Source organism: Mizuhopecten yessoensis, unplaced genomic scaffold (assembly GCF_002113885.1).
Source record: "Mizuhopecten yessoensis strain PY_sf001 unplaced genomic scaffold, ASM211388v2 scaffold9399, whole genome shotgun sequence".
NCBI classification, from domain to species: domain Eukaryota; kingdom Metazoa; phylum Mollusca; class Bivalvia; order Pectinida; family Pectinidae; genus Mizuhopecten; species Mizuhopecten yessoensis.
Window position 1 is genome coordinate 350,614 of NW_018408028.1, and position 25,648 is coordinate 376,261.

At 38.3% G+C, this 25,648-nt stretch overlaps 1 protein-coding gene and 1 non-coding gene across 11 annotated transcripts in view; both read right to left on the minus strand.

Annotated features, from left to right (window-relative positions):
* The window catches only part of LOC110458020 (potassium voltage-gated channel protein Shaw-like), a 154,543-nt gene that overhangs the window by 13,725 nt on the left and 115,170 nt on the right, over positions 1-25,648 (minus strand). For 8 of the 10 annotated variants that reach the window (XM_021509557.1, XM_021509560.1, XM_021509551.1 and 5 more), the window contains 2 exons: positions 7,927-8,839; positions 6,033-6,071 (listed from right to left, as the gene is read on the minus strand). In XM_021509557.1, coding sequence (XP_021365232.1) covers positions 6,033-6,071; positions 7,927-8,839 — 952 coding nt within the window. The remainder of the gene's footprint in view (positions 1-6,032; positions 6,072-7,926; positions 8,840-25,648) is intronic. The other 2 variants (XM_021509561.1, XM_021509558.1) reach the window with 1 other exon arrangement.
* Positions 12,206-12,278, minus strand: Trnay-aua. The gene has a single exon. It is a non-coding gene; the product is annotated as a tRNA-Tyr (tRNA).

Genomic DNA, 25,648 nt, shown 5'->3' on the forward strand with positions numbered 1-25,648 from the left:
TCAGGTGACCTAAAAAACGACCTCCATCAATTAGATATTCACGTAGCCATCGTGGATTTAACACCATCTCGCAAAATAGCATTTTGAATAACATATTTAGGTTAACTTTTACGCGTTAAAACTGAACAAACTGAAGTGGGAGACGGAAACATGTTTTAACTAATTTTAATGGAGAGCAACACAGCCCATCGAACGTCCTTAAATGACCTTAGCTGTTGATAGGACGTTAAACTCACAACAACCAACCCCACGTCAATACAATTTGACTCTCTTCCCTCCAAGGATACCCTTTCCTGAAAGATTAGAAGGTATAGTGTCTTTTACAGATCTACCCTCGTTTACTTTAATATGTTCCGTTCTCTGTCCACAAGGGGCAACACTTGCATTTACGTATAAACATTGCATTTCTTTGGCACAGAGACGCTACATCCTAAAGTTTTTCAAATCCTTTCAAAAGAATCAAAGAAATCTAACCAAATAATGTCAAAATCCTTTCAACTATACTTAGGTTCTAACCCTTTAGATACAACGTTGCTTAATATGCCATCCCCTTTAACTATTCTGGTCTAGAAGTCTGTTAATAAAGTTGTTGACCCCGGACCAACAACGGAGGATTGACGAATAGACGCTACGCCATGGCACAAGTTCGCTTGTCTTTCCGGGCTAAATGAGCAAATCCTTCACCATTATTATCTAGCCATTCCATAAATGTAAAACATCGCCCTGTTCCAGTTTAAAATCAAGCATGCGTACAAGCTTAGATTTGAAAAAAATATGAAAAAATACCTCCTACAAAAAGTTACATTTATTACCTAGTGATGTTCTAATTTACATAACAAAAGAAACGTTATTTACTTTCCCCAACTTGTACAGATTTCCCAGTCAATTTTACCGTGTTTAATAACCTCACGCGGCGTGACGTCAGATCATCTTAATTTGTTTTCGTGTTGTCCTAAATATACACTGTTCTAAAATGTATATATGTTTACTACAATGCTTTAAAACCGTTTCATATAAAGTACAATGTTCCAAAATTGATCTAAATGAGATCCGTTTTGTAGACAATTCTGTTAAAAACAATGTTCTAAAACAGGCCCATGTATATACGATGTTTTAAATCAGATCAGCGTTAAATACAATGTTCTTAATGATATCCATTTTGAATACAATACTGTTAGATACAATGTTCTATAACTGATCCCTGTAAATGGATTTCACTCCTTTAATGTTCAGTACCACTTACGAGACGTTTGGTCACAAGATGTACAGTAAATGCTTAAAAATGGGTTTCTACATTGACTCAAACAAGTTTCAAAGATATCGTACTTTTGGTGTTTATTTATAATATCATAACTAAAACATGAGATGTCTATTTCCCAAAAAAAGTAGGTATTTCCCATAAAAATGTGCACTTAATAACATAATATGTTGCACGTTTACGAGGCAATGAGCCTCAGGTAAAAATGTTTATATTCATTTAAAAAATATATATATAATATCATGACGTATACCATATTTTAATCTGTGCTTACTCTTAGCCAAGACGTTTTTATCGTTATCATCTTTCATCTGATAATTGATTGATTGTATAGCTCGTGTTATGCTAATAAGCAGCTACAGACACGTGACCTTGCCTGGTCGTGTTGGCGAAGACGTGTTCAGCTTTGCGGCTATATACTTAATGTATTATACCCATCATCTTCTAAATGGACCTGTTGAACCGATTCCAACAAACAGGTCCGATATATCAGTACTGCTTCTACCGGACGCTTCATTATGTCGACCGTTGTCTGTTCATATACACACAATAGTCAGCAAGTATACGAAATTAGGAAGCTACTATTTTATAATTTATCAAGTCAATGAAAAAAACAAATGAAATATTTATTTGCAAAATTATATGGCTATTTCGTCTATTTAGGGTTCATCTGTGAAAAGTAAAGGTCAAAATAATGAAAAATCCATGATCAGAGTTTTCCGAAACGTATGTGGGAAGGCGACGAAATCGAAAACGTGCCTATTAAACCGTACCCGACTGTTGTGTGTGGGATAATAAGTAATCTATGTGATTACCTGACCTGACTGTTGTGTGTGGGGATAATAAGTAATTCATGTGATTACCCGACTGTTGTGTGTGGGGATAATAAGTAATCCATGTGATTACCTGTCCTGACTGTTGTGTGGGGATAATAAGTAATCCATATGATTACCTGTCCCGACTGTTGTGTGGGGATAATAAGTAATTCATGTGATTACCTGACCCGACTGTTGTGTGGGGATACTAAGTAATCCATGTGATTACCTGACCGGACTGTTGTGTGGGGATAATAAGTAATCCATATGATTACCTGACCCGACTGTTGTGTGGGGATAAGAAGTAATCTATGTGATTACCTGACCCGACTGTTGTGTGGGGATAATAAGTAATTCATGTGATTCCCTGACCCGACTGTTGTGTGGGGATAATAAGAAATCCATGTGATTACCTGACCGGACTGTTGTGTGGGGATAATAAGTAATTCATGTGATTACCTGCCCCGACTGTTGTGTGGGGATAATAAGTAATCCATGTGATTAGCTGACCGGACTGTTGTGTGGGGATAATAAGTTATCCATGTGATTACCTGACCCGACTGTGGTGTGGGGATAATAAGTAATTCATGTGATTACCTGGCCCGACTGTTGTGTGGGGATAATAAGTAATCCATGTGATTACCTGACCGGACTGTTGTGTGGGGATAATAAGTTATCCATGTGATTACCTGACCCGACTGTGGTGTGGGGATAATAAGTAATTCATGTGATTACCTGACCCGACTGTTGTGTGTGGGGATAATAAGTAATTCATGTGATTCCCTGCCCCGACTGTGGTGTGGGATAATAAGTAATTCATGTGATTACCTGACCCGAGTGTTGTGTGGGGATAATAAGAAATCCATGTGATTACCTGACCCGACTGTGGTGTGGGGATAATAAGTAATTCATGGGATTACCTGACCCGACTGTTGTGTGGGGATAATAAGTAATCCATGTGATCACCTGACCGGACTGTTGTGTGGGGATAATAAGTTATCCATGTGATTACCTGACCCGACTGTGGTGTGGGGATAATAAGTAATTCATGTGATTACCTGCCCCGACTGTTGTGTGGGGATAATAAGTAATCCATGTGATTACCTGTCCCGAATGTGGTGTGGGGATAATACGTAACTCATGTGATTACCTGTCCCGACTGTTGTGTGGGGATAATAAGTAATCCATGTGATTACCTGACCCGACTGTTTTGTGTGGGTATAATAAGTAATCCATGTGATTACCTGACCCGACTGTTGTGAGGGGATAATAAGTAATTCATGTGATTACCTGTCCCGACTGTTGTTTGTTGTGATAATAAGTAATGCATGTGATTACCTGACCCGACTGTTGTGTGGGGTTAATAAGTAATTCATGTGATTACCTGACCCGACTGTTGTGTGGGGATAATAAGTAATTCATGTGATTACCTGTCCCGACTGTTGTGTGGGGATAATAAGTAATCCATGTGATTACCTGACCCGACTTTTGAGTGTGAGGATAATAAGTAATTCATTTGATTACCTGACCCGACTGCTGAGTGTGGCGATAATAAGTAATTCATGTGATTTCCTGACCCGACTGTTGAGTGAGGCGATAATAAGTAATTCATGTGATTACCTGTCCCAACTGTGGTGTGGGGATAATAAGTAATTCATGCGATTACCTGTCCCGACTGTGATGTGTAATAACCTGAAGGACATTGGAATAAATTTTGAAGAGTTTTATTGGTTTTTAATTTCTAAACACTTGCATCACAAATGACCATAATGAGACAAACTTTCATAGAAATACGTTTTGACTGAACCGTGTGAATAACGGACACTTTCTGAGTAACCTATAGAACGAATTAAAAGATCCGGTAAATACACGTTGGTATAAAGGGTCTAGGTCATGACATATAAGCTGACTTTTCCACTTGTTCAAAGACGTTCTCTTATTCTTTCTGAATGAATAACACATATTTTATACAAATCAAATGTCGTGTTTAAAGGCATTCGTTTATAAGTCACTGAATGTTAACGGAATTTTATATATTTATAAGTCATATTTTTTTTCCAAAAAAAAGGCAGTGTTTGTACCCTAAATTGGAGCCAGTGAAATACTGTCACTCTGTTGAATTTAAAATGTTGAATTGGTTTAAGTTTTCGTATGATTTAAATCTACAAGCAGCATAGATGTTTATTGTTGGCTTAAAAGGAGTTACGCGAATCCGAAAGACAAGTATATATACTTGCCCCGCATGTGGCACTCCATGTAACTAGTAGTCGACGAAGATTTGAGTCGTTTGCAGTATTTCTATTTCCTGTATTATAAATATGAAATATCTTTCTCTACTTATGAAAATATTCCTGTAGCATAGCTATCTAATCCTTATTCTTTTGGTCTATGTATCCTATCTTAATCCTTAAGCATAGCTGTGTTTCCCTTTATAACCTAACCTAGCGTCACTCAACATCGACATTGTTACACAGAAACGGACTCGTTCTCATATTTGAAACTAGATAGATGCAATATAGCTTCAAGGTACACAATGACTGCGCATGCCCCACTAGATAACCCGCGAACTTTGTGTGTGTACCGCGGTTTGGCCCCTTATATTTCCCCGATCATCACGTTTTTGGCCGCATAACAAACCCGAAACACGCCATGCTTGACGCACAGCCTACAATCGATACAGCTGTCGCGGAATATCGATTACCGGCATTTGATTGGTCAAAATAATTAACATACAACTACCTATTTGGTAGTATTGATCCCTCTTACTAGGCGTGTTGGCGTATTACATTATACTGCAGTATTTGTGCATAGATATAAATTGTCGGAGAAATCAACTAGTTATCAGTCTATGCAGGCTTGATATAAACATGTAATTGATTTCTATGTCTTTCTTATAGTATTTCATTCCTTGTGGTAATTGATATGTATTTTCTCCACAGCAACAACTGCAAGTGATAAATACTTACAAAAATCTTGATTAAAAATGGAAGTTTAACAAATTGTGCCTCGACTTCTTTAAAAAGGAAATCTTTTAGAGTTTAGAATTCGTGACAGTAATTATTGGTAACAGATATTACGTGGGCAGATTCATGTAAAACTGCATTGTAAGAAAATCGTAAACGTGCCATTTTTTGTGTTATGTTCGCTACAGAAATAAATCACGAGCATTGTTTATCATCATAATGAATGTATGAACGTGATAGGCAGACGAAAACGAAGAGTATGTTAACGTTATCAAAGTGACGTAGATAGCACTGACGACCTAATGCTTACATACTACTATATTAAATCCGATCAAATTTCCAATTATTCAAACTTGCATAAAACAAACAGCAAATAAGAAACTTCCTTCATCTCCCGTGTCCTTGTTATGCATTCTACAAGCTGCCTTTGTGAGGAGCATGTGACGTAATGGTGACGTCATGAAGCGATGAGAAGTTGACTGTTATATGAGACAAAACAAAATGGTTGATGTGGCTATATATAGCATGGTAAACGGATGAGGATGCATGGACGATAAAGTTAATCTACAGCTTCAATTCTACAGAAATGGTGTACAAACAATCAGGGCAGAATGACGTCATTTCATGCCAGCTCTTTTCATTGGACAAACACGAGGCGATATAACGGGGGCATGCGCGGTTACTAGAACGTGATCTAAGTTCATCTACTTCTCTCTGTTTACTACCAAAACCAATACAGCACATGCGCCAACGGAAGCGGATTATTGGTCATAAGCTGTATCTACTAGTACTAAAATATAATACAATACATAATAGAATGAGATATATGGTTGGTATGTGCACGGATTCTTAGGTGAGGGTGGTGTTCAATACAAAACGTGTTTCCATGGCAACCTGCCTCCAGCACACATAATATATACATGAACCCATGAACATGCATAGCATGTTGCCTTGACTACCTCTAGTGCTCATGCGCTACACATAAAGATAACTTACTACGGAAAGGAAACATTTCCTGGATAGCACCCCCTTGGGCTTAAGGGAAAAATAAGAGTGATTTACATTATCCAACAACATGTATTTGCAACAAAACGTCGCCAAGCAGAGTTTTCTGTATCGACAACCACCAAACTTCCGGTTTATATTTTTCGACAACCGAACTTCCGGTTTATATTTTTTCGTGAATATCAAAGGAATGTCAAGTTTAAGGACATAGATCAAGCAATACCTGTGTATTTTCGTTGGTGTTTCGTATAGAAAATACAAATAGCAAGACTACTGGTAATGTTCCAACATGGCCATATTGTGCTCAATATATATGCACGTTCTCACGTGGTAATTGATTACATGTGAGTGATTGACTGAACAGTTGTACGCATTCCTGTATGTCTTCAGTATTTCTATGCATAAGTAGATTGTTCTGATAAATGAGTAATTGTGATATTTGCATACTGAGAATCATTTTGTGAAGCTGGTGAATTACTAAGTGAAAGTATCAGTTTAATTTTCCTTTTTTGAATAAGAAGAGCGGGGATATCATGGCCTTTCGACTGAGTTCAAATCATCACCAGCTTCTGGCACCCAATACCGGTTCTATGAATTAAATATCCCCACATTTGTACGTTTCTTTTGATATTTTAACATCGATTTTATAATTTTAAGTTTGAAGTTATCATTACCATATGGTATATATAAATTTAAAACCATTTTTTTTAGCAAGATGACGAAGTTGCATTGTTTTGTTCTATTTTTGTATTACATGTATTAAATGTTCAACATTTCATTGAAGGCAAGAAAAAATACTGATTACGAGTGAAAGTGAAAGAGAGGGCTTACGGACACAGAAAACTCGCCTGACTCTGCTAAATAAACAGGAACATGTAGCAATAAAGATAAAAAAAAAATTGGCTCTATGTCTACGTCAACATCAAGGGTTCTGAGGATGCGCACTGAATACCGGAAGTAATGTAAATTTCAAGCATATGAATGTTTGAAGTGATTCATCGATCTTAATCGGACTGATGAGGTTGGACGCGCCGCAGATTATCAACATATGATATAATCATATGTTGGATACCAAAGTTAATGTTTTATATGATATATAAGTATGGAACGCAGGGACACGTTCACTTATGTTGATATGATAATTATTCAAGATGAATGTGATGGATAAAAAAATAATGAAATGGTCCAGGTGTAGTTTATGATTTCTGAAAAGAAGACTTTGTGTAAATTTCTACATGCAATCAGTGACAATGCTGCATCACATAATACATACATATATATATATATATAAATATAGTGTAACCAAATATGGCGTCCACAATGACCGGGCTATATATATAATACTCTAAAGATGCTATATGATAATATGTCTGTGCTTATATACAAGTTGCTACCGTGTTGATATAGTTTGCAGTGATAAACGCTATCAGAATCTTTTTGTCATTGCATCAACAAACATATCACTAGTTCATTTATAAACTATTTAAACACAATGGTTTATCAACATATAAGTACAGTATATACAAATCAATAACAGATCAATTAACCCGGCTCTATACGTATGTCTACAGATGCCCAGAGCATACGTAATGTTAAATCTAAACTACACATATAGAACCTATTTATTATCATCCATTTTATACAACATAAGGCGGTCCTATGGATAATAGCCTCATTCAAACTAATTAAAGCTAACAAAATAAGCAAAATAGTCAATTAACCCCGATATTCTTATGCATTCTACGTAAATGTTATAATACAAGGGTAAAACGTCCATCTTCGAATCAATAAACCTACAAGGTTATCAGAAATATTACATAAATTTCAAACATGATTATTTATATTGTTCTGTTATATCAAGTATACTGTAACTACGGATACTTACCTATTCGGCTAATTTTTGTATTCAGCGCCCCTGGGTGATTCTGTTTGATGGCGTTCATGCGCCTATTGGTCGGTCCCTGCCCCCCGGGCATCCCCGCCGCCTTGGGACCTTTTGGGCGCAACGCTTCTACAGGTAACACTCTTCTTCGCTTTTTCGGCAATTTAGAGCGCGCTTGCGTATGGGAATAGAAGAGGGCAAAGTTACTGACAATGACGGGAACGGGAAGGGCGATCGTTAGTACGCCCATGAGGGCGCATAGTGCTCCCACAAACATGCCAACATAGGTCTTAGGCGCCATATCCCCGTACCCTACGGTAGTCATTGTAACAATAGCCCACCAAAGTCCAACAGGGATACTGGTGAAGTCATTTTCAGGATTGTACTGGATTCTCTCGGCATAGAATATGAGAGCCGCGAAGATCACGATACCTAAGACGAGGAAGAAAATCAAAAGAATCAGCTCCTTGGCGCTAGCCTTGAACGTATGGATGAGAATCTTCAAGCCCGCCGAGTGTCTAGTCAATTTGCACAGCCGCATAATACGGATAATACTAAAAAACTCCAGAATGTCGCTCTCCTGTTTTAGACTTGTTAATAGAAAGTCCAGATAAAATGAAAGCGTGGCTATTATATCTATTATATTCACCGGTGCTTTGAGAAAATCCAGCTTATTTGGAGCAACTATTAGACGAATGATAATTTCAAACGTGAACCAGGCATTACTCGCACACTCTATATAGAAGAATGCTTCGTGTGGCTCTGTTTTCCGTTTTTCCAGGCGCCATGTCAAGTTGCCGTCTGACGCATTTGAGGTTGCGTTGCGCAAGACCGGAACTCGCATCTCCGGATGAGTTTTTAGACAGAAGGATAGTATTGAAACCACAATGAAGAAAACTGAAACCACGGCGATCACCTGCAATGAAGAGAGAAACAATCGTTACCCCCAGTACAATAGACGACAAAATGGCCACATAGAGCCACTGTTTGCTCAAATGAGCTATTTATTGCACAATAGTAAGTATAATTTTATACAGCACCACTGAGGCAATCTTTCAAATATCAAAGACATAATAACATTCCTTAAGGTTTATACATGTATTTATGTTTTTGTTTAATGAAATAAGCAAACAAGGGGAAAGTGTCAATGAAGCAATTTGAAATTAAACGAAGCATGATACATATTTCAGTAAGTGGTAGTGCAAAGTGTCTTCATGATTTGAGGTTTTGGGCTTTGTCTTACAAACACACAATGACAGTAGCCCACACTAAAGGTAAACAATCAAACTTTACTGATATATCTACAGAGATGTCTAACATAATAACAAACCAACGACTCATTACCTTTAGATAGTAATTAATAGATATAAACTGGTCTATCATTTAGATTTTAGAAATCTATGGGACTCAATATGATGAAACAATAAACTGAGGTAAGTAATCGTATATTGACGTCGGTCGGTGGTTGGAGACAGTTCAGTGTGATGCGCACGTACCGAACTCCTCCACAATAATTTCTTTAAGGAGTGTAAGAAATAGAGGTATACTAAACCGGTCAGTTTATTATCATGATATTCTATGAACAAGCACATGGTAATAACACAAAGGGGTGGATTAACTGAAGTATTAAGTATGATGCCCTGTTGTATATGTCTTCGATAGGTCAGTATTTTCCCGCGTAATACACACAGTTGATTAGTGTAAGGAACTCGGCCAACGCTGATGACTTATTTTGATTCCAAGTCATTTTTGGATGCTCATGTGTTCTTGCGGGGTCGACCATCTCGAAGACCACAATCCTGATACCCCTCTCGGTAACAGGGGTGACGGGGTGATGGTATTAGGCGTTCTGTGATAATGACGCCATCTTTAATCTTTTTAACTTAGGCATTGTTTATGTAAGTATTTGAATTTTTATACCACACTCAAATTAAAAATTGAACAAAATACTATATTAATGTATACATTAAGAAGAAACCAATGGTTTAACAAAACGAATGTAGTTTGGCGTATTCTGTCAGATATAAACCTTAGAATGAGAAAATGCTTTTGATGCCAGACACTTATCACAGTGTACTCTCTAGATAACTATTTGACCGTTATATATATTAATTTTGTGGTCACCAATCAAAAATGACGTCACAAAATAGAAAATAACCTCGAGAAACAGAAAATGATAACTGTCTCGTGTCAATACGTTACACCGACACTTAAAGTCTCGGAGACCGTGGCATTTTTTAATTGGCTGTGCCACTTATTGAATATATCCGATAATTAGATATCATAAATACAAGTTTATATCCCATGTAAATAGAGTTCCCTAGCAACCCCTTAAACATTCTCTTTATCCGGAATTTCTTTTTCTGATCTTATGTAATAACTATTAACGTTTTAGTTGTTCTAGCTAATTTCCGGTGGTCGTTTATGCCGTTTGTTTGTGTGCCGAGCGGAGCTTCCACTCAGTCCGTGAAGTGTTTCACTAGCGTAGGGCTGTTTTACGAGGCTGTTTTAATCGTGTAATAAAGCGACATATTGATCCTATTCTTCATGCGTTCACGATCTGTTATTTAAAATCACCACTAGCCAGTCGATGAGTGAAATGTCAGTAAGCACCAGTTTTCCACTGAACGGTGGATATGTACTGTGATTGAGGCAGGCGAACACAAGAAAGGCGAAGGAAAAAACGAGAGACGTAATTCGTGAATGAAGAAAGAAAGGCAAATGAACAACTGGAGACTTAAATAGTGAATGAAGACAGAAAGATGAGGAGTAAACGAGCGACACAAATCGGGAATGAAGACATAAAAACGAATAAATAACGAGAGACATATATCGAAAATGAAGAAAAAAGGCGAGAGAACAAAGACAGACATAAATCAAGGAATGACGAAAGAAAGGCGAGGGAACAACGGGAGAAAGAAAGGCGAGGAAACAACGGGAGAAAGAAAGGCGAGGGAACAACGGAAGAAAGAAATGCGAGGGATCAACGGGAAAAAGAAAGGCGAGGGATCAACGGGAGAAAGAAAGACGAGGGAAAAACGGAAGAAAGAAAGTCAAGGGAACAACGGGAGAAAGAAAGGCGAGGGATCAACGGGAGAAAGAATGGCGAGGGATAAACGGGAGAAAGAAAGGCGAGGGAAAAACGGGAGAAAGAAAAGCGAGGGATCAACGGGAGAAAGAAAGGCGAGGGATCAACGGGAGAAAGAAAGGCGAGGGAACACCGGGAGAAAGAATGGCGAGGGATCAACGGGAGAAAGAATGGCAAGGGATCAACGGGAGAAAGAAAGGCGAGGGAAAAACGGGAGAAAGAAAGTCAAGGGAACAACGGGAGAAAAAAGGCGAGGGAACAACGGGAGAAAGAAAGGCGAGGGATAAACGGGAGAAAGAAAGGCGAGGGAAAAACGGGAGAAAGAAAGGCGAGGGATCAACGGGAGAAAGAAAGGCGAGGGGAAAACGGGAGAAAAAAGGCGAGGGAACAACGGGAGAAAGAAAGGCGAGGGAGCAACGGGAGAAAGAAAGGCGAGGAAGCAAGAAAGATAAGACGAGAGTCTGAAAACAATAGGAAACATATTGGAAGTGGAAACAGTGGCAGAGACGATAAACTCCAACATGTGATGAAGGTGAGGAAACAAAAAATAGGAAACACACCTGGAGGAGGGGGCGGAGACAGAGTCACGACAAAAATAGATATATAGCGAAACGAAACGGGCATACAAAAGGTGTGTGAGAAAGGTGAGAAAAAGATCGATAGTCAATGAGCTCCACTGTCATCCCCAGAAACGGTGAATAATGCAGGATTTAAAGATAGAGAGGTGAGGGGGTGTGAAGACAGGGGGCAAGAACTATTATACTCTGAGTAACATTCGAGGTTCTTTCTCCGTAACCATGGTCACCCAATGAAGGTAACACGCGTATGTTAAACATTGATTCCTGTGTTCAGTGGGGTAGGTCTGTCAGTTTGGTGATTTAAGACAGTGCCACCATAAATTAAGGTGATTCAGAACCTGTTCGACTGAAACAGCTTCTGATACGACATTGAAATATGTTATGTGGTATATGTGAAGTAAACTGTTTTCGGGGAACATTTCAAAATTTCCATAATCTCGACTTGTTTTATTGATGAAACATGAATACTATCTATTCTCTGTTCACCGGCACGTCACGTAATTCTTTTCTTTCAATTATTATCAATTTCTGCCGATTATTCTTTTAAAATCCTTATTTCAATTGGCGTAATAAGTCACCTGCCATAGGAAGTATTGTAACAGGAGAGGAAAATGCACGGCCAGACCGGGGTTCGAACCCGGAACCCTCCGAACTATAGACGGATGCTCTACCAATTGAGCTACCTGGTCGCCGACTATCGACCCAGTCCAGTCCGCTACATTATTATGTCAGGAAATCTGATGATGGACATGGTGCATATCTTCTCGAACGCTTCTTATTATGTCGTATATTAATTGTTCTCTCTGAACCTACGTTATTGTTATTTCCTTTACTCCCCCGTGAGTTTGAATTGTTGCTATTTTCCTATGCTCCTCTATAAGCTCCAGTTACGCCCCTTGATCCACTGTGATCCTCAATTACGTCCCTTGATCCTCTATGAGTCTTAGTTACATCCCTTTGCTCCTCTGTGAGCCTCAGTTACGTCCCTTGATCCTATGTGAGCCTCAGTTACGTCCCTTGATACTATGTGAGCCTCAGTTACGTCCCTTGATCCTCTGTGAGCCTCAGTTTCGTCCCTTGATCCTCTGCGAGCCGTTTGTATTAAAGCTTCTTCCCCCTGTTTCAGCAAACATTACCAAATAACCATCCTAAGTTCGACCTGATCCTCTTAGGATAATCTGATTGGACAAGCACTTTGATGATGCAGCCATTAACCATTCTGATTTTCAATAATTCAAACAGCACCATGAATATTATCAATGAGACAGATAATTGACTCTAAACACAGAACCATTGTGAAAGAAACACATCATTTACTACACTCCGGTTACTAGGTACTGATCCTAACGGAAGAACGCTCATGAACAATACGACAACTTGTCAATCTACCTTGACAAGTGCAGAAACTGTCCATGTTATTTCTAACTTTGTCCATCCAGAATGTATTCCCTTGATTGTTCTCTGCTAGTCAGATGTGGTGAGGTTACTATGTAAATAGTACTAATCGTTTCCGTATATGTAGACATCACTAACGTATGTTTTTTTTAGTACAAAATATTTGAACAAACCATTTAGTGCAGTTTCTTCGTTTAAAGTAGACCATGTGTATTGTGCTTTTACCGATTACCTGTGGCGACGCCTAGTAGAAATCGTTTTGGACGCTACACAGGGCAAACCGTCATCTGCTACACCTACGTAAAACATCACAACTTATGATCAATTTTATTTCACCAATAATTTGCAGAGTCTTTATGTGAAGACGATTGTAAAATGTATTTTCCTTCGTAAAACCATATAAGAATTTTCCACTATTTACGATGTTAACAGTTGATTCACTGTTCCAGAGCCTCGACCTAGAAAAACGAAGTTTAGCGAAGCAAGGGTTACCTACATGAAAGTCTTCAATCTACGCTGAAGAAATGCAAAGGTCTTCATCACGACCTTGGTTTCCAACAATGCCATTGTTATGTCTGTCACGATAATCTGTGTCTTAGATGTGTCCCAGATACTTGGTGACCTAAATTCTCTCCCGGATCTGACCACATCATGACAGGAGCCACACGTAGTGCAAACAAACTATTATTTCTCATAAGCATCCGGTTTTCGTCTCCGCTATTTGTGGGATTCATGATTTTGCATTTTTTTTTTTTTTTTTTTTTTTTGCCCTGTTTTTTTTATTTTCTATTTTTCCAGATTTCTCTGACAAAGTTCAAGATTAAGACAGAAAACGTATCAAATCTTAGGACCGTACGGAAGAAGGAGTAGAGAATTAAATCGTAGAAATAATCTACCTGTAATTTCCAAGACAGAAGCACAAAGAGAAATAAACTGACCTCAATAACCTAGCATAGATAAGATATAATATATAAAATAACCTCACTGACTGAGAGAAACCAACCGCGTCAACGACCCACAGAAATAACCCGACACCTAGAATACAGGAATGCTTACAACCTGGCAAAGAAGCCTGGATCATGACGCTGGAGTAATAGTTCACTTTAAAATAGGAAGAAACGTCGAAGAAGGAAGAAAGTACATAGAGTATGTGGGTGGTCATTCTATAGCACAGCGCCAGTGGCCAACGACCAGCGAGAAAAATCCACTAGTCGTAAACATATGCAAAATTAACACAAACTGCACTGGGGAGCCGTAGTGAAATGACAATGAAATCGATCGCTACATCCGTATGTGTGTTTCGCTCAATGCGTGTTTTCTGTGCTGGATGGTACAACAAACACAGCGTGCCACGTCTACACACGTGTGACGTCAATGCTGGTCTGTAGCCACATAGTAAAAGTTTCACAAGAAAGACCATGGTTAAGGTAGCCAGTTCAATGATTGGTTAAGGCTTAAAGTTCAGCTTCTGTAATATACTCTAGTATATATAACCCCGTACGAAATATTAACGCAAACGTTAATTTGGTAAGACGATAAACTAGTTAGTAGATCGTCTACCGTAAAGTGACTTGTAAAAAGTCAAATGGTCAAGGTAGTCTACCGTAAAGTGACTTTTAAAAAGTCAAATGGGCAAGGTAGTCTACCGTAAAGTGACTTGTAAAAAGTCAAATGGTCAAGGTACATTGTGCTTGCTTGAATAGTTTTAAAACGTTGTCAGGAGAAATTCATACTCGACTGTTCATTCGTTTGCTGCTATTTGATAACATTGTGAAAAAGGCTGTTAGATCGATCTTAATAATGTACTACATTGTATTTAAAAAAAGTGGCAAAATTGTATAAGTTTCACAAGGATCAGACGTTAACAATAGTGACATCAATGATTGGTTCAAGAGTCTAACGAAGGGGTGAAATTCTAACTCAACGAACAAATGTACAACTGTTAAGATGTGCCCCTCATAGAAGTCATCGACCTCTACATAAAACACTAAGGTGCCATATTCTCATTCAATTTTGACGTCAAATAAAGATAGTAGTTCTGGGAAATGATAGAGAGGTGTAGTAAGTCCAGAAAAAACACCTACGTCCGAATCCATAAATAGCGGTTAAAACAACTATAGGTAGCAACGACAACCAATACGTGGTGATGGTAGTAACACAGAGTCTGTGTAGACAACTATAGGTAACAACGACTACCAATACGTGGTGATGGTGGTAACACAGAGTCTGTGTAGACTATAGGTAGCAACGACAACCAATACGTGGTGATGGTAGTAACACAGAGTCTGTGTAGACAACTATATTTAAACAACGACTACCAATACGTGGTCATGGTAGTAACACAAAGTCTGTGTAGACAACTATAGGTAACAACGACTACCAATACATGGTGATGGTGGTAACACAGAATCTGTGTAGACAACTAAAGGTAAACAACGACTACCAATACGTGGTGATGGTGGTAACACAGAGTCTGTGTAGACAACTATAGGTAAACAACGACTACCAATACGTGGTGATGGTAGTAACACAGAGTCTGTGTAGACAACTATAGGTAACAACGACTACCAATACGTGGTGATGGTAGTAACACAGAGTCTGTGTAGACAACTATAGGTAACAACGACTACCAATACGTGGTGATGGTAGTAACACAGAGTCTGTGTAGACAACTATAGGTAACAACGACTACCAATACGTGGTGATGGTAGTAACACAGAGTCTGTGTAGACAACTATAGGTAACAACGACTACCAATACGTGGTGATGGTAGTAACACAGAGTCTGTGTAGACAACTATAGGTAACAACGACTACCAATACGTGGTGATGGTAGTAACACAGAGTCTGTGTAGACAACTATAGGTAACAACGACTACCAATACGTGGTGATGGTAGTAACACAGAGTCTGTGTAGACAACTATAGGTAACAACGACTACCAATACGTGGTGATGGTAGTAACACAGAGTCTGTGTAGACAACTATAGGTAACAACGACTACCAATACGTGGTGATGGTAGTAACACAGAGTCTGTGTAGACAACTATAGGTAACAACGACTACCAATACGTGGTGATGGTAGTAACACAGAGTCTGTGTAGACAACTATAGGTAACAACGACTACCAATACGTGGTGATGGTAGTAACACAGAGTCTGTGTAGACAACTATAGGTAACAACGACTACCAATACGTGGTGATGGTAGTAACACAGAGTCTGTGTAGACAACTATAGGTAACAACGACTACCAATACGTGGTGATGGTAGTAACACAGAGTCTGTGTAGACAACTATAGGTAACAACGACTACCAATACGTGGTGATGGTAGTAACACAGAGTCTGTGTAGACAACTATAGGTAACAACGACTACCAATACGTGGTGATGGTAGTAACACAGAGTCTGTGTAGACAACTATAGGTAACAACGACTACCAATACGTGGTGATGGTAGTAACACAGAGTCTGTGTAGACAACTATAGGTAACAACGACTACCAATACGTGGTGATGGTAGTAACACAGAGTCTGTGTAGACAACTATAGGTAACAACGACTACCAATACGTGGTGATGGTAGTAACACAGAGTCTGTGTAGACAACTATAGGTAACAACGACTACCAATACGTGGTGATGGTAGTAACACAGAGTCTGTGTAGACAACTATAGGTAACAACGACTACCAATACGTGGTGATGGTAGTAACACAGAGTCTGTGTAGACAACTATAGGTAACAACGACTACCAATACGTGGTGATGGTAGTAACACAGAGTCTGTGTAGACAACTATAGGTAACAACGACTACCAATACGTGGTGATGGTAGTAACACAGAGTCTGTGTAGACAACTATAGGTAACAACGACTACCAATACGTGGTGATGGTAGTAACACAGAGTCTGTGTAGACAACTATAGGTAACAACGACTACCAATACGTGGTGATGGTAGTAACACAGAGTCTGTGTAGACAACTATAGGTAACAACGACTACCAATACGTGGTGATGGTAGTAACACAGAGTCTGTGTAGACAACTATAGGTAACAACGACTACCAATACGTGGTGATGGTAGTAACACAGAGTCTGTGTAGACAACTATAGGTAACAACGACTACCAATACGTGGTGATGGTAGTAACACAGAGTCTGTGTAGACAACTATAGGTAACAACGACTACCAATACGTGGTGATGGTAGTAACACAGAGTCTGTGTAGACAACTATAGGTAACAACGACTACCAATACGTGGTGATGGTAGTAACACAGAGTCTGTGTAGACAACTATAGGTAACAACGACTACCAATACGTGGTGATGGTAGTAACACAGAGTCTGTGTAGACAACTATAGGTAACAACGACTACCAATACGTGGTGATGGTAGTAACACAGAGTCTGTGTAGACAACTATAGGTAACAACGACTACCAATACGTGGTGATGGTAGTAACACAGAGTCTGTGTAGACAACTATAGGTAACAACGACTACCAATACGTGGTGATGGTAGTAACACAGAGTCTGTGTAGACAACTATAGGTAACAACGACTACCAATACGTGGTGATGGTAGTAACACAGAGTCTGTGTAGACAACTATAGGTAACAACGACTACCAATACGTGGTGATGGTAGTAACACAGAGTCTGTGTAGACAACTATAGGTAACAACGACTACCAATACGTGGTGATGGTAGTAACACAGAGTCTGTGTAGACAACTATAGGTAACAACGACTACCAATACGTGGTGATGGTAGTAACACAGAGTCTGTGTAGACAACTATAGGTAACAACGACTACCAATACGTGGTGATGGTAGTAACACAGAGTCTGTGTAGACAACTATAGGTAACAACGACTACCAATACGTGGTGATGGTAGTAACACAGAGTCTGTGTAGACAACTATTGGTAACAACGACTACCAATACGTGGTGATGGCAGTAACACAGAGTCTGTGTAGACAACTATAGTTAACAACGACTATCAATACGTGGTGATGGTAGTAACACAGAGTCTGTGTAGACAAATATAGGTAACAACGACTACCAATACGTGGTGATGGTGGGAACGCAGAGTCTGTGTAGACAACTATAGGTTAACAACGACTACCAATACGTGGTGATGGTAGTAACACAGGTAGTAACACAGAGTCTGTGTAGACAACTATAGTTAACAACGACTATCAATACGTGGTGATGGTAGTAACACAGAGTCTGTTTAGACAATTATAGGTAACAACGACTACCAATACGTGGTAATGGTAGTAACACAGAGTCTGTGTAGACAGCTATAGGAAACAATGACTACCAATACGTGGTGATGGTGGGAACACAGAGTCTGTGTAGACAACTATAGGGAAACAACGACTACCAATACGTGGTGATGGTAGTAACACAGAGTCTGTGTAGACAGCTATAGGAACCAATGACTACCAATACGTGGTGATGGTAGTAACACAGAGTCTGGGTAGACAACTATAGGTAACAACGACTACCAATACGCGGTGATGGTAGTAACACAGAGTCTGTGTAGACAATTATAGATAACAACGACTACCAGTACGTGGTGATGGTAGTAACACAGAGTCTGTGAAGACAACTATAGGTAAACAACGACTACCAATACGTGGTGATGGTAGTAACACAGAGCCTGTGTAGACAGCTATAGGTAACAACGACTACCGATACGTGGTGATGGTGGTAACACAGAGTCTGTGTAGACAACTATAGATAACAACGACTACCAATACGTGGTAATGGTAGTAACACAGAGTCTGTGTAGACAATTATAGATAACAACGACTACCAATACGTGGTGATGGTAGTAACACAGAGTCTGTGTAGACAACTATAGGTAACAACGACTACCAATACGTGGTGATGGTAGTAACACAGAGTCTGTGTAGACAGCTATAGGTAACAACGACTACCGATACGTGGTGATGGTGGTAACACAGAGTCTGTGTAGACAACTATAGGTAACAACGACTACCAATACGTGGTGGTGGTTGTAATACAGAGTCTGTGTAGACAACTATAGGTAACGATGACTACCAATACGTGTTGATGGTGGTAACACAGAGTATGTGTAGACAACTATAGGTAACAACGACTACCAATACGTGGTGATGGTAGTTACACAGAATCTGTGTAGACAACTAAAGGTAAACAACGACTACCAATACGTGGTGATGGTAGTAACACAGAGTATGTGTAGACAATTATAGGTAACAACGACTACCAATACGTGGTGATGGTAGTAACACAGAGTATGTGTAGACAACTATAGGTAACAGTTATAAGTAAACAACGACTATAAATTTATTGTTGCGGTCATATCTGTCTGACTAATGTTTTCAATGTATAAAAGGTGCATACGTGATGCGGTCAACATTCTTGCCAAATAATTGATAAAGAATGCAAACCTATTTATAAATGTTTGAAGTCTGGTGTCCTCGTGTATGTTGTATATCTTCACCAGATAGTCTGTTAAGTCCAATCATCTCGACCACTGCAACATCTACCCACGTTTACCCATTGGCTCGAAAATGTGTGATTAAATTGATGGTTTCTTTTGAGGCGCTCTTTTATGTACACTAGTCGGCCACTGACACAATTCCATATGGTTGATGAAATGTCAACGACCTTTTCAGGTCGACCACGATTACTTATACCATTGATGACCATTCACTGTTTTTTGTGCCATTTGACCACCTTTACACTTACCTACACATATTGACACAATTACTCGAACATTATCTATTGGATTATATCATGCTCACTTATGTCTGTTGAGACAGTCCCCGTCGCCGCACAGAAATAATTATATTGATTTTGTGATCAGTGGAGATGTTACGTTAACGGCACAAACGACAGCTTTGGTAGCCGTGTAGGATCGTACAGAAACATCAGCTATGGTAGCCGTGTAGCATCGTAGAGAAACACCAGCTATGGTAGCCGTGTAGGATCGTACAGAAACATCAGCTATGGCAGCCGTGTAGGATCGTACAAAAACATCAGCTATGGTAGCCGTGTAGGATCGTACAGAAACATCAGCTATGGTAGCCGTGTAGGATCGTACAGAAACATCAGCTATGGTAGCCGTGTAGCATCGTAGAGAAACACCAGCTATGGTAGCCGTGTAGGATCGTACGGAAACATCAGCTATGGTAGCAGTGTAGGATCGTACAGAAACATCAGCTATGGTAGCCGTGTAGGATCGTACAGAAACATCAGCTATGGTAGCCGTTTAGGATCGTACAGAAACACCAGCTATGGTAGCCGAGTAGGATCGTACAGAAACATCAGCTATGGTAGGCGTATAGGACCGGACAGAAAAACCAGCTATGGGAGCCGTGTAGGATCGTACAGAAACACCAGCTATGGTAGTCGTGTAGGATCGTACAGAAACACCAGCTAGGGTAGCCGTGTAGGATCGTACAGAAACACCAACTATGGTAGCCGTGTAGGATCGTACAGAAACACCAACTATGGTAGCCGTGTAGGATCGTACAGAAACACCAACTATGGTAGCCGTGTAGGATCGTACAGAAACACCGGCTATGGTAGCCGTGTAGGATCGTACAGAAACACCGGCTATGGTAGCCGTGTAGGATCGTACAGAAACATCAGCTATGGTAGCCGTATAGGACCGTACAGAAAAACCAGCTATGGTAGCCGTGTAGGATCGTACAGAAACACCAGCTATGACTAAAAATCGTTAAACCAAAACAAAATATGTTCAAAGGAAAGATTTACATCGAAGGTTTATCGTCTTCTACCTCATCGACGACACCCGGCATGTAAATGGAGGTCAAATCCAAAGAGGAAGCGATATTCAAAGTGTGCAAAGCTATGCTATTATATATTACTGTTTCTAATAATGCATGTACATTGTGTAAAATATTTTTGGGAGAAGATTTTATAAATTAGGGTCACTTGTGCCTTATCCCATTGCAAATTATAATGAAATTTGTCTAAATCAAAAATCATGCTGAAAGGCAATACATATATATGATAAGGAAATCAACATATGTTACAAGAATTAACTTCTCGTGTCATATTGATTTCTTTTGCAATTCACACGTGCTTGAGAATATCGTTTGCACACCAAACTCACGTTTGAGACACAAATATGGACATTAAAATCCGACAGTGACACGGCTCCTAGTGTCCGCCTTATTTGTGTATACCAGTACTGTAATTAGTGTTTCTAAACTCATTATCCTGTCTCTGGTCAAATGAGTTAACACCACCTGTTCCAACTGACCTGATCAATAGCTTATTTTATATTTTGTAATTTTTTCTTTTACATTGTTGTAAGAAAAAAAGATTTGACATTGCCATCATGTTTAAAACACTAAATCTGCAAAAATCTGGATTTGAAATCGAAAATAATAAGCTAGAGAAAAAAAGATTGTATCAGTGAAAATATTATTAATATTCAATTTATATTTGAATAAGCAATCGACTTTCAACGCGAAGCATTTGTCTCACAAAATATTAAGACTCAACTAAATTTTCTTAAAATTAAATAATTTGGTTACTCGAGCTCATGATATTAAGGTGCTATAAAAATGAATATTTAATACTTCATCCCCAACAGTTCCTTATCAAACATATCGAGTGCAATGTTTTGATTGGTTGTCAAACACGTGACAGTTAGGATTAGACCAGGTTTAAATCCTGAGTAAAGATAGCGGTAATACACACTGCAATGGAGTGACACAGTTTACGATGTATAACAGAGCATACAGAACCTGGTGTGGAAAAACAACATTCACATCAAGGCATAACTGATATCACAATGTTTCTGATTACATATAAATATCATTACCTTATATCACAATGTTTCTTATTTAATATAAATATAATAGCCTTATATCACAATATTTCTTATTTAATATAAATATAATAACTTTATATCACAATATTTCTTATTAAATATAAATATAATAACCTTATATCATAATATTTCTCATTAAAAATAAATATAACATATTAATTAATTCATTTTAATTGCATTAGATATTATGTAATTCACTCGCCAATACAGAAGTAAAACAGGAGACAGTTAACAAGTCCATTTTAATGATTCAGACATCGTGCACCTAGAAGGAAACAGCCACTACAAAGATGTCAAAGAGAAAAGGACATTATTAAGTCAATAACACCGAAACATTGGCACAATACACGCTTAAACACAACAGCCACTATCAGAGTATTTAAAAAAATCAATAAAACTACAAAAATCTACACAAGTTGAAATTTGATGAAGTGAACATAACGCAGACAGTTAACCGTAAATTTACAACATCAAAAGAGTTTTTAAAATTGCTGAAATATTTGGCTTAGTACGATTAGCTGCCTTCCGTTAATTATAATATAAATATATTTGGGTAATGCTTTACAGCAGGGCTGGCTATCTGTTTAAGTAACTAGATACATGATTGTTTACGGTGCGTAATCTTGATAAGAAGAACCCAATTATTTGCAATCAGATTCGTTTCAGGAACGTCCTGTTCTGCGTTACAGGATAAACGTCGATGCCCGGCAAGGTATGTCTTGAGCTTTGCATTTGTTCTGTATTCGATACAGCTGAAAAATGAAGTATGCCACGCAAAAACAAAATGATTCAACTATAACCTATAGCACAGTTTAGATCCAGTTTGCTTTGGTTTCCTTCAAATTTCCTTTCATGAGACAACAAGTGACTGATGACTGTAACTATGGAAACAAATAACTTGGAGGACGAAACGGTACCCTGCTAGTGTGTAACAATGTCATATAATAATGCCTATGATTGTAAGGGAAAAAGGGGAACGTTTTCGTATCAGATACAATGTACAAACACATGGCGATAAGCATATGCTCATCTGTGCTGTTCTCTGTAGCAGAAGTGACAAATGAGGCCAGCAAAAAAGTTCATCTATATCTACCAGAGCTTTTGAAATTTTTTTTACATGGCGAAGGTGCGCAATAACTAATGCTCTAAATGTTTGCATTGACCTACTTATTCTATATAGTTTAACTGAGTAATAAGAGCAACATGGATCATGAAAAAAGATTGTCTATCAATTCAAGTTTGAAAAAAACATGCTTATAAAATATAATTTGTAATTTTATCCATAAAAGTCTATATCAGACGCAATATATATAGTGCCCTACATGTTTATTTGAATATCGATCTTAATGTATAAAACGCTTGCAAAAAATGTTTGATGATTTTTTTTCATAGTTTTACGTCTTTGCAACGATTAAGATCACAGTTGTATGAAGACAGGACACGGACAAAATATAATTTAAACTAAGCTACACAGCTAGCCGATTGACATAGTTACACGTTCCTAAAATCTCAGTGTCAAAGGTCACACCGTCAGCTCATTCATCTCTGAAATTTCATAATGAACTATTCCAATGTTAGCTCATTCACCCCTGAGCTTTCATAACGAACTATTTCAACCTTTGAATTGGAAGGGTTCAAATGTGTCTTCAGGGGTGAATGAGTTAAGCTATACAAACACACCAGCATGCCTATGCTAACAACGATTACTGTAAATACCGAAGTGTCTTCACTTACACAACCGTACACAGAAACCAAAGTGTCCAGACTAAAACGTCTCAAGACAAAGAACGAAAGTGTCAGGTATACTAAGGTTCCGTGGGATGTACTAAATCATTAATTTATCGTGTTTTGGTGGCGCTATCGGACTAAAGTGTCATACACAAGGGCCTATAAGTCTACTTCTGATGATGGGTAAGTAGCATCATCCTAAAACCATTATCAATGTCATCAATCACTGCTGTTAAAAACCAGAAGCGTAAAGCAGTTAGCTCATTCATCCCTAAATTCATATTTGGACCTTACCAAATCAAAAACTAGGCAAGTCCAGTTTAAATATTCAGGGGTGAATGAGTTAATAATGTTTCTTCGTGCAGTGTATTGACTGTACTGGTGCCGAGATTGTAATTGATGCTATATATATATATAAGAGGACCTCTGACCGGTTTAGCAACGCTCTGTACATTGGAACACCTACAACTTGGAACACGGCAGCTTGTTTCTTGTTATAAGTTTAATTGTTTTAAGGGGCACACACAATTTCCATTATGTTCCCCATGAACATAAGCAGTGCTAAGCTTTTATCTTTTATCACCAAGCTGCCTTCCCGTCCTTTATACACCAAATTTTCTATTCTCATGGAGGAAGATGTAAAAAAAAAACCGGTCTGGTTTTGTTGCGTGAAATGAAATTGGCAGGAAATTGGATTGCACTGGATCTAAATTAAGTTTTATCATTAAGGATTCGTGTGCCATAACTTGTTTACAATAAATTTTACAATTAAATACAGAAAACAAATGCAAGTTCAAGAGCACTTACCATGTAAGTCGACGATTTTCACCCTGCTACACAGAGCAACACGACTGCTTGTGGAACTTAGTGTTATGTCTATTAGTGTGTTGGTCAGTCGGCGAGGAACACGTGGTGTTGATGAAGGTCAAACGTGTTCTTAGTGTTGTAGGATAGTGTGTAACATTTATATATATATATATGTATATAAGTATTAAACATTGTCCATGACCAATGACAGAAAACAGGTTTATCTATATATCTAATAACTGTCTATAATATAATAGGTACTGGTACATCAGAGGAAAAAAGTACTAGCTATATAAAAGTTCCTATATATTACAACATGTATGATTAAAGATGACTACACTATAGTTTTTTTTATGTTATATTCAAAATGTCCTCAGAAATATTTATGTTCAGTAACAATTTGAAAAGTACATCTTGGCATTTTTTGGGGCTAAAATGGTTCTTTCCCTCACACATGACATTAATCAGTTCATATATATATTTTACAACATTTATTCTAGTCTACATTACTAAAACAGATACACATACAGTATGATATGTTACCGGGTTTTAGTCTATTGGTTACTCAGATATCACTACTGATTCACGGGTTTTTGTATACAAGTATTATTGTTTTAATCAGTTAATCACAACACTGGCGTAATGTCTATTAGGATGAATTTGGGTACTAACTAAAGGAATGTCGCGGAGAAGCGATAAACAAAAAACAAAACAAAACACAAACAAATCAGGAGGAAATAGGTAGAACAACACACCGCCTAACCTAAGCAGGCGCTAAGGGTGTTTTACCCTGACTATCACAACGTTATATCTATACGATGCGCAGCCTCACAAACCCGATCTCAACTTCACGTGGGATACTTCCCGCTTTTTAAACTATAATACATGTTGGAATGTTGATATCCACGGCAGTAGACAAATTTTACTCGCTGTCTGGACGCTGGTGTAGAGAGACGAAACGATTTTCAATAGCGATTATCCTTGTATATTTCTGTGAATCTAGATCTTTGTTAAGAAAACTGATTGATGAATTATAAAGCCGACTTTAACGCCAACCTGTTCAAAACAATAAGATATGTTTTCAGTTCATAGAAGTATACATATTATACAAAGTTACCTTAGTAACTCATATCTTTAATGAAAGGTTATTTTGATATGGATAATCTTCAAAGTAGAAAGTGCATGTGTTGAAAACAGTAATGTTATAATGTGGTATAAGATAATGTAGATAAGAGGCTTGTCGAGGGAGTTAATTCTAATAGTTTTCACTTAATTAAAGTGTT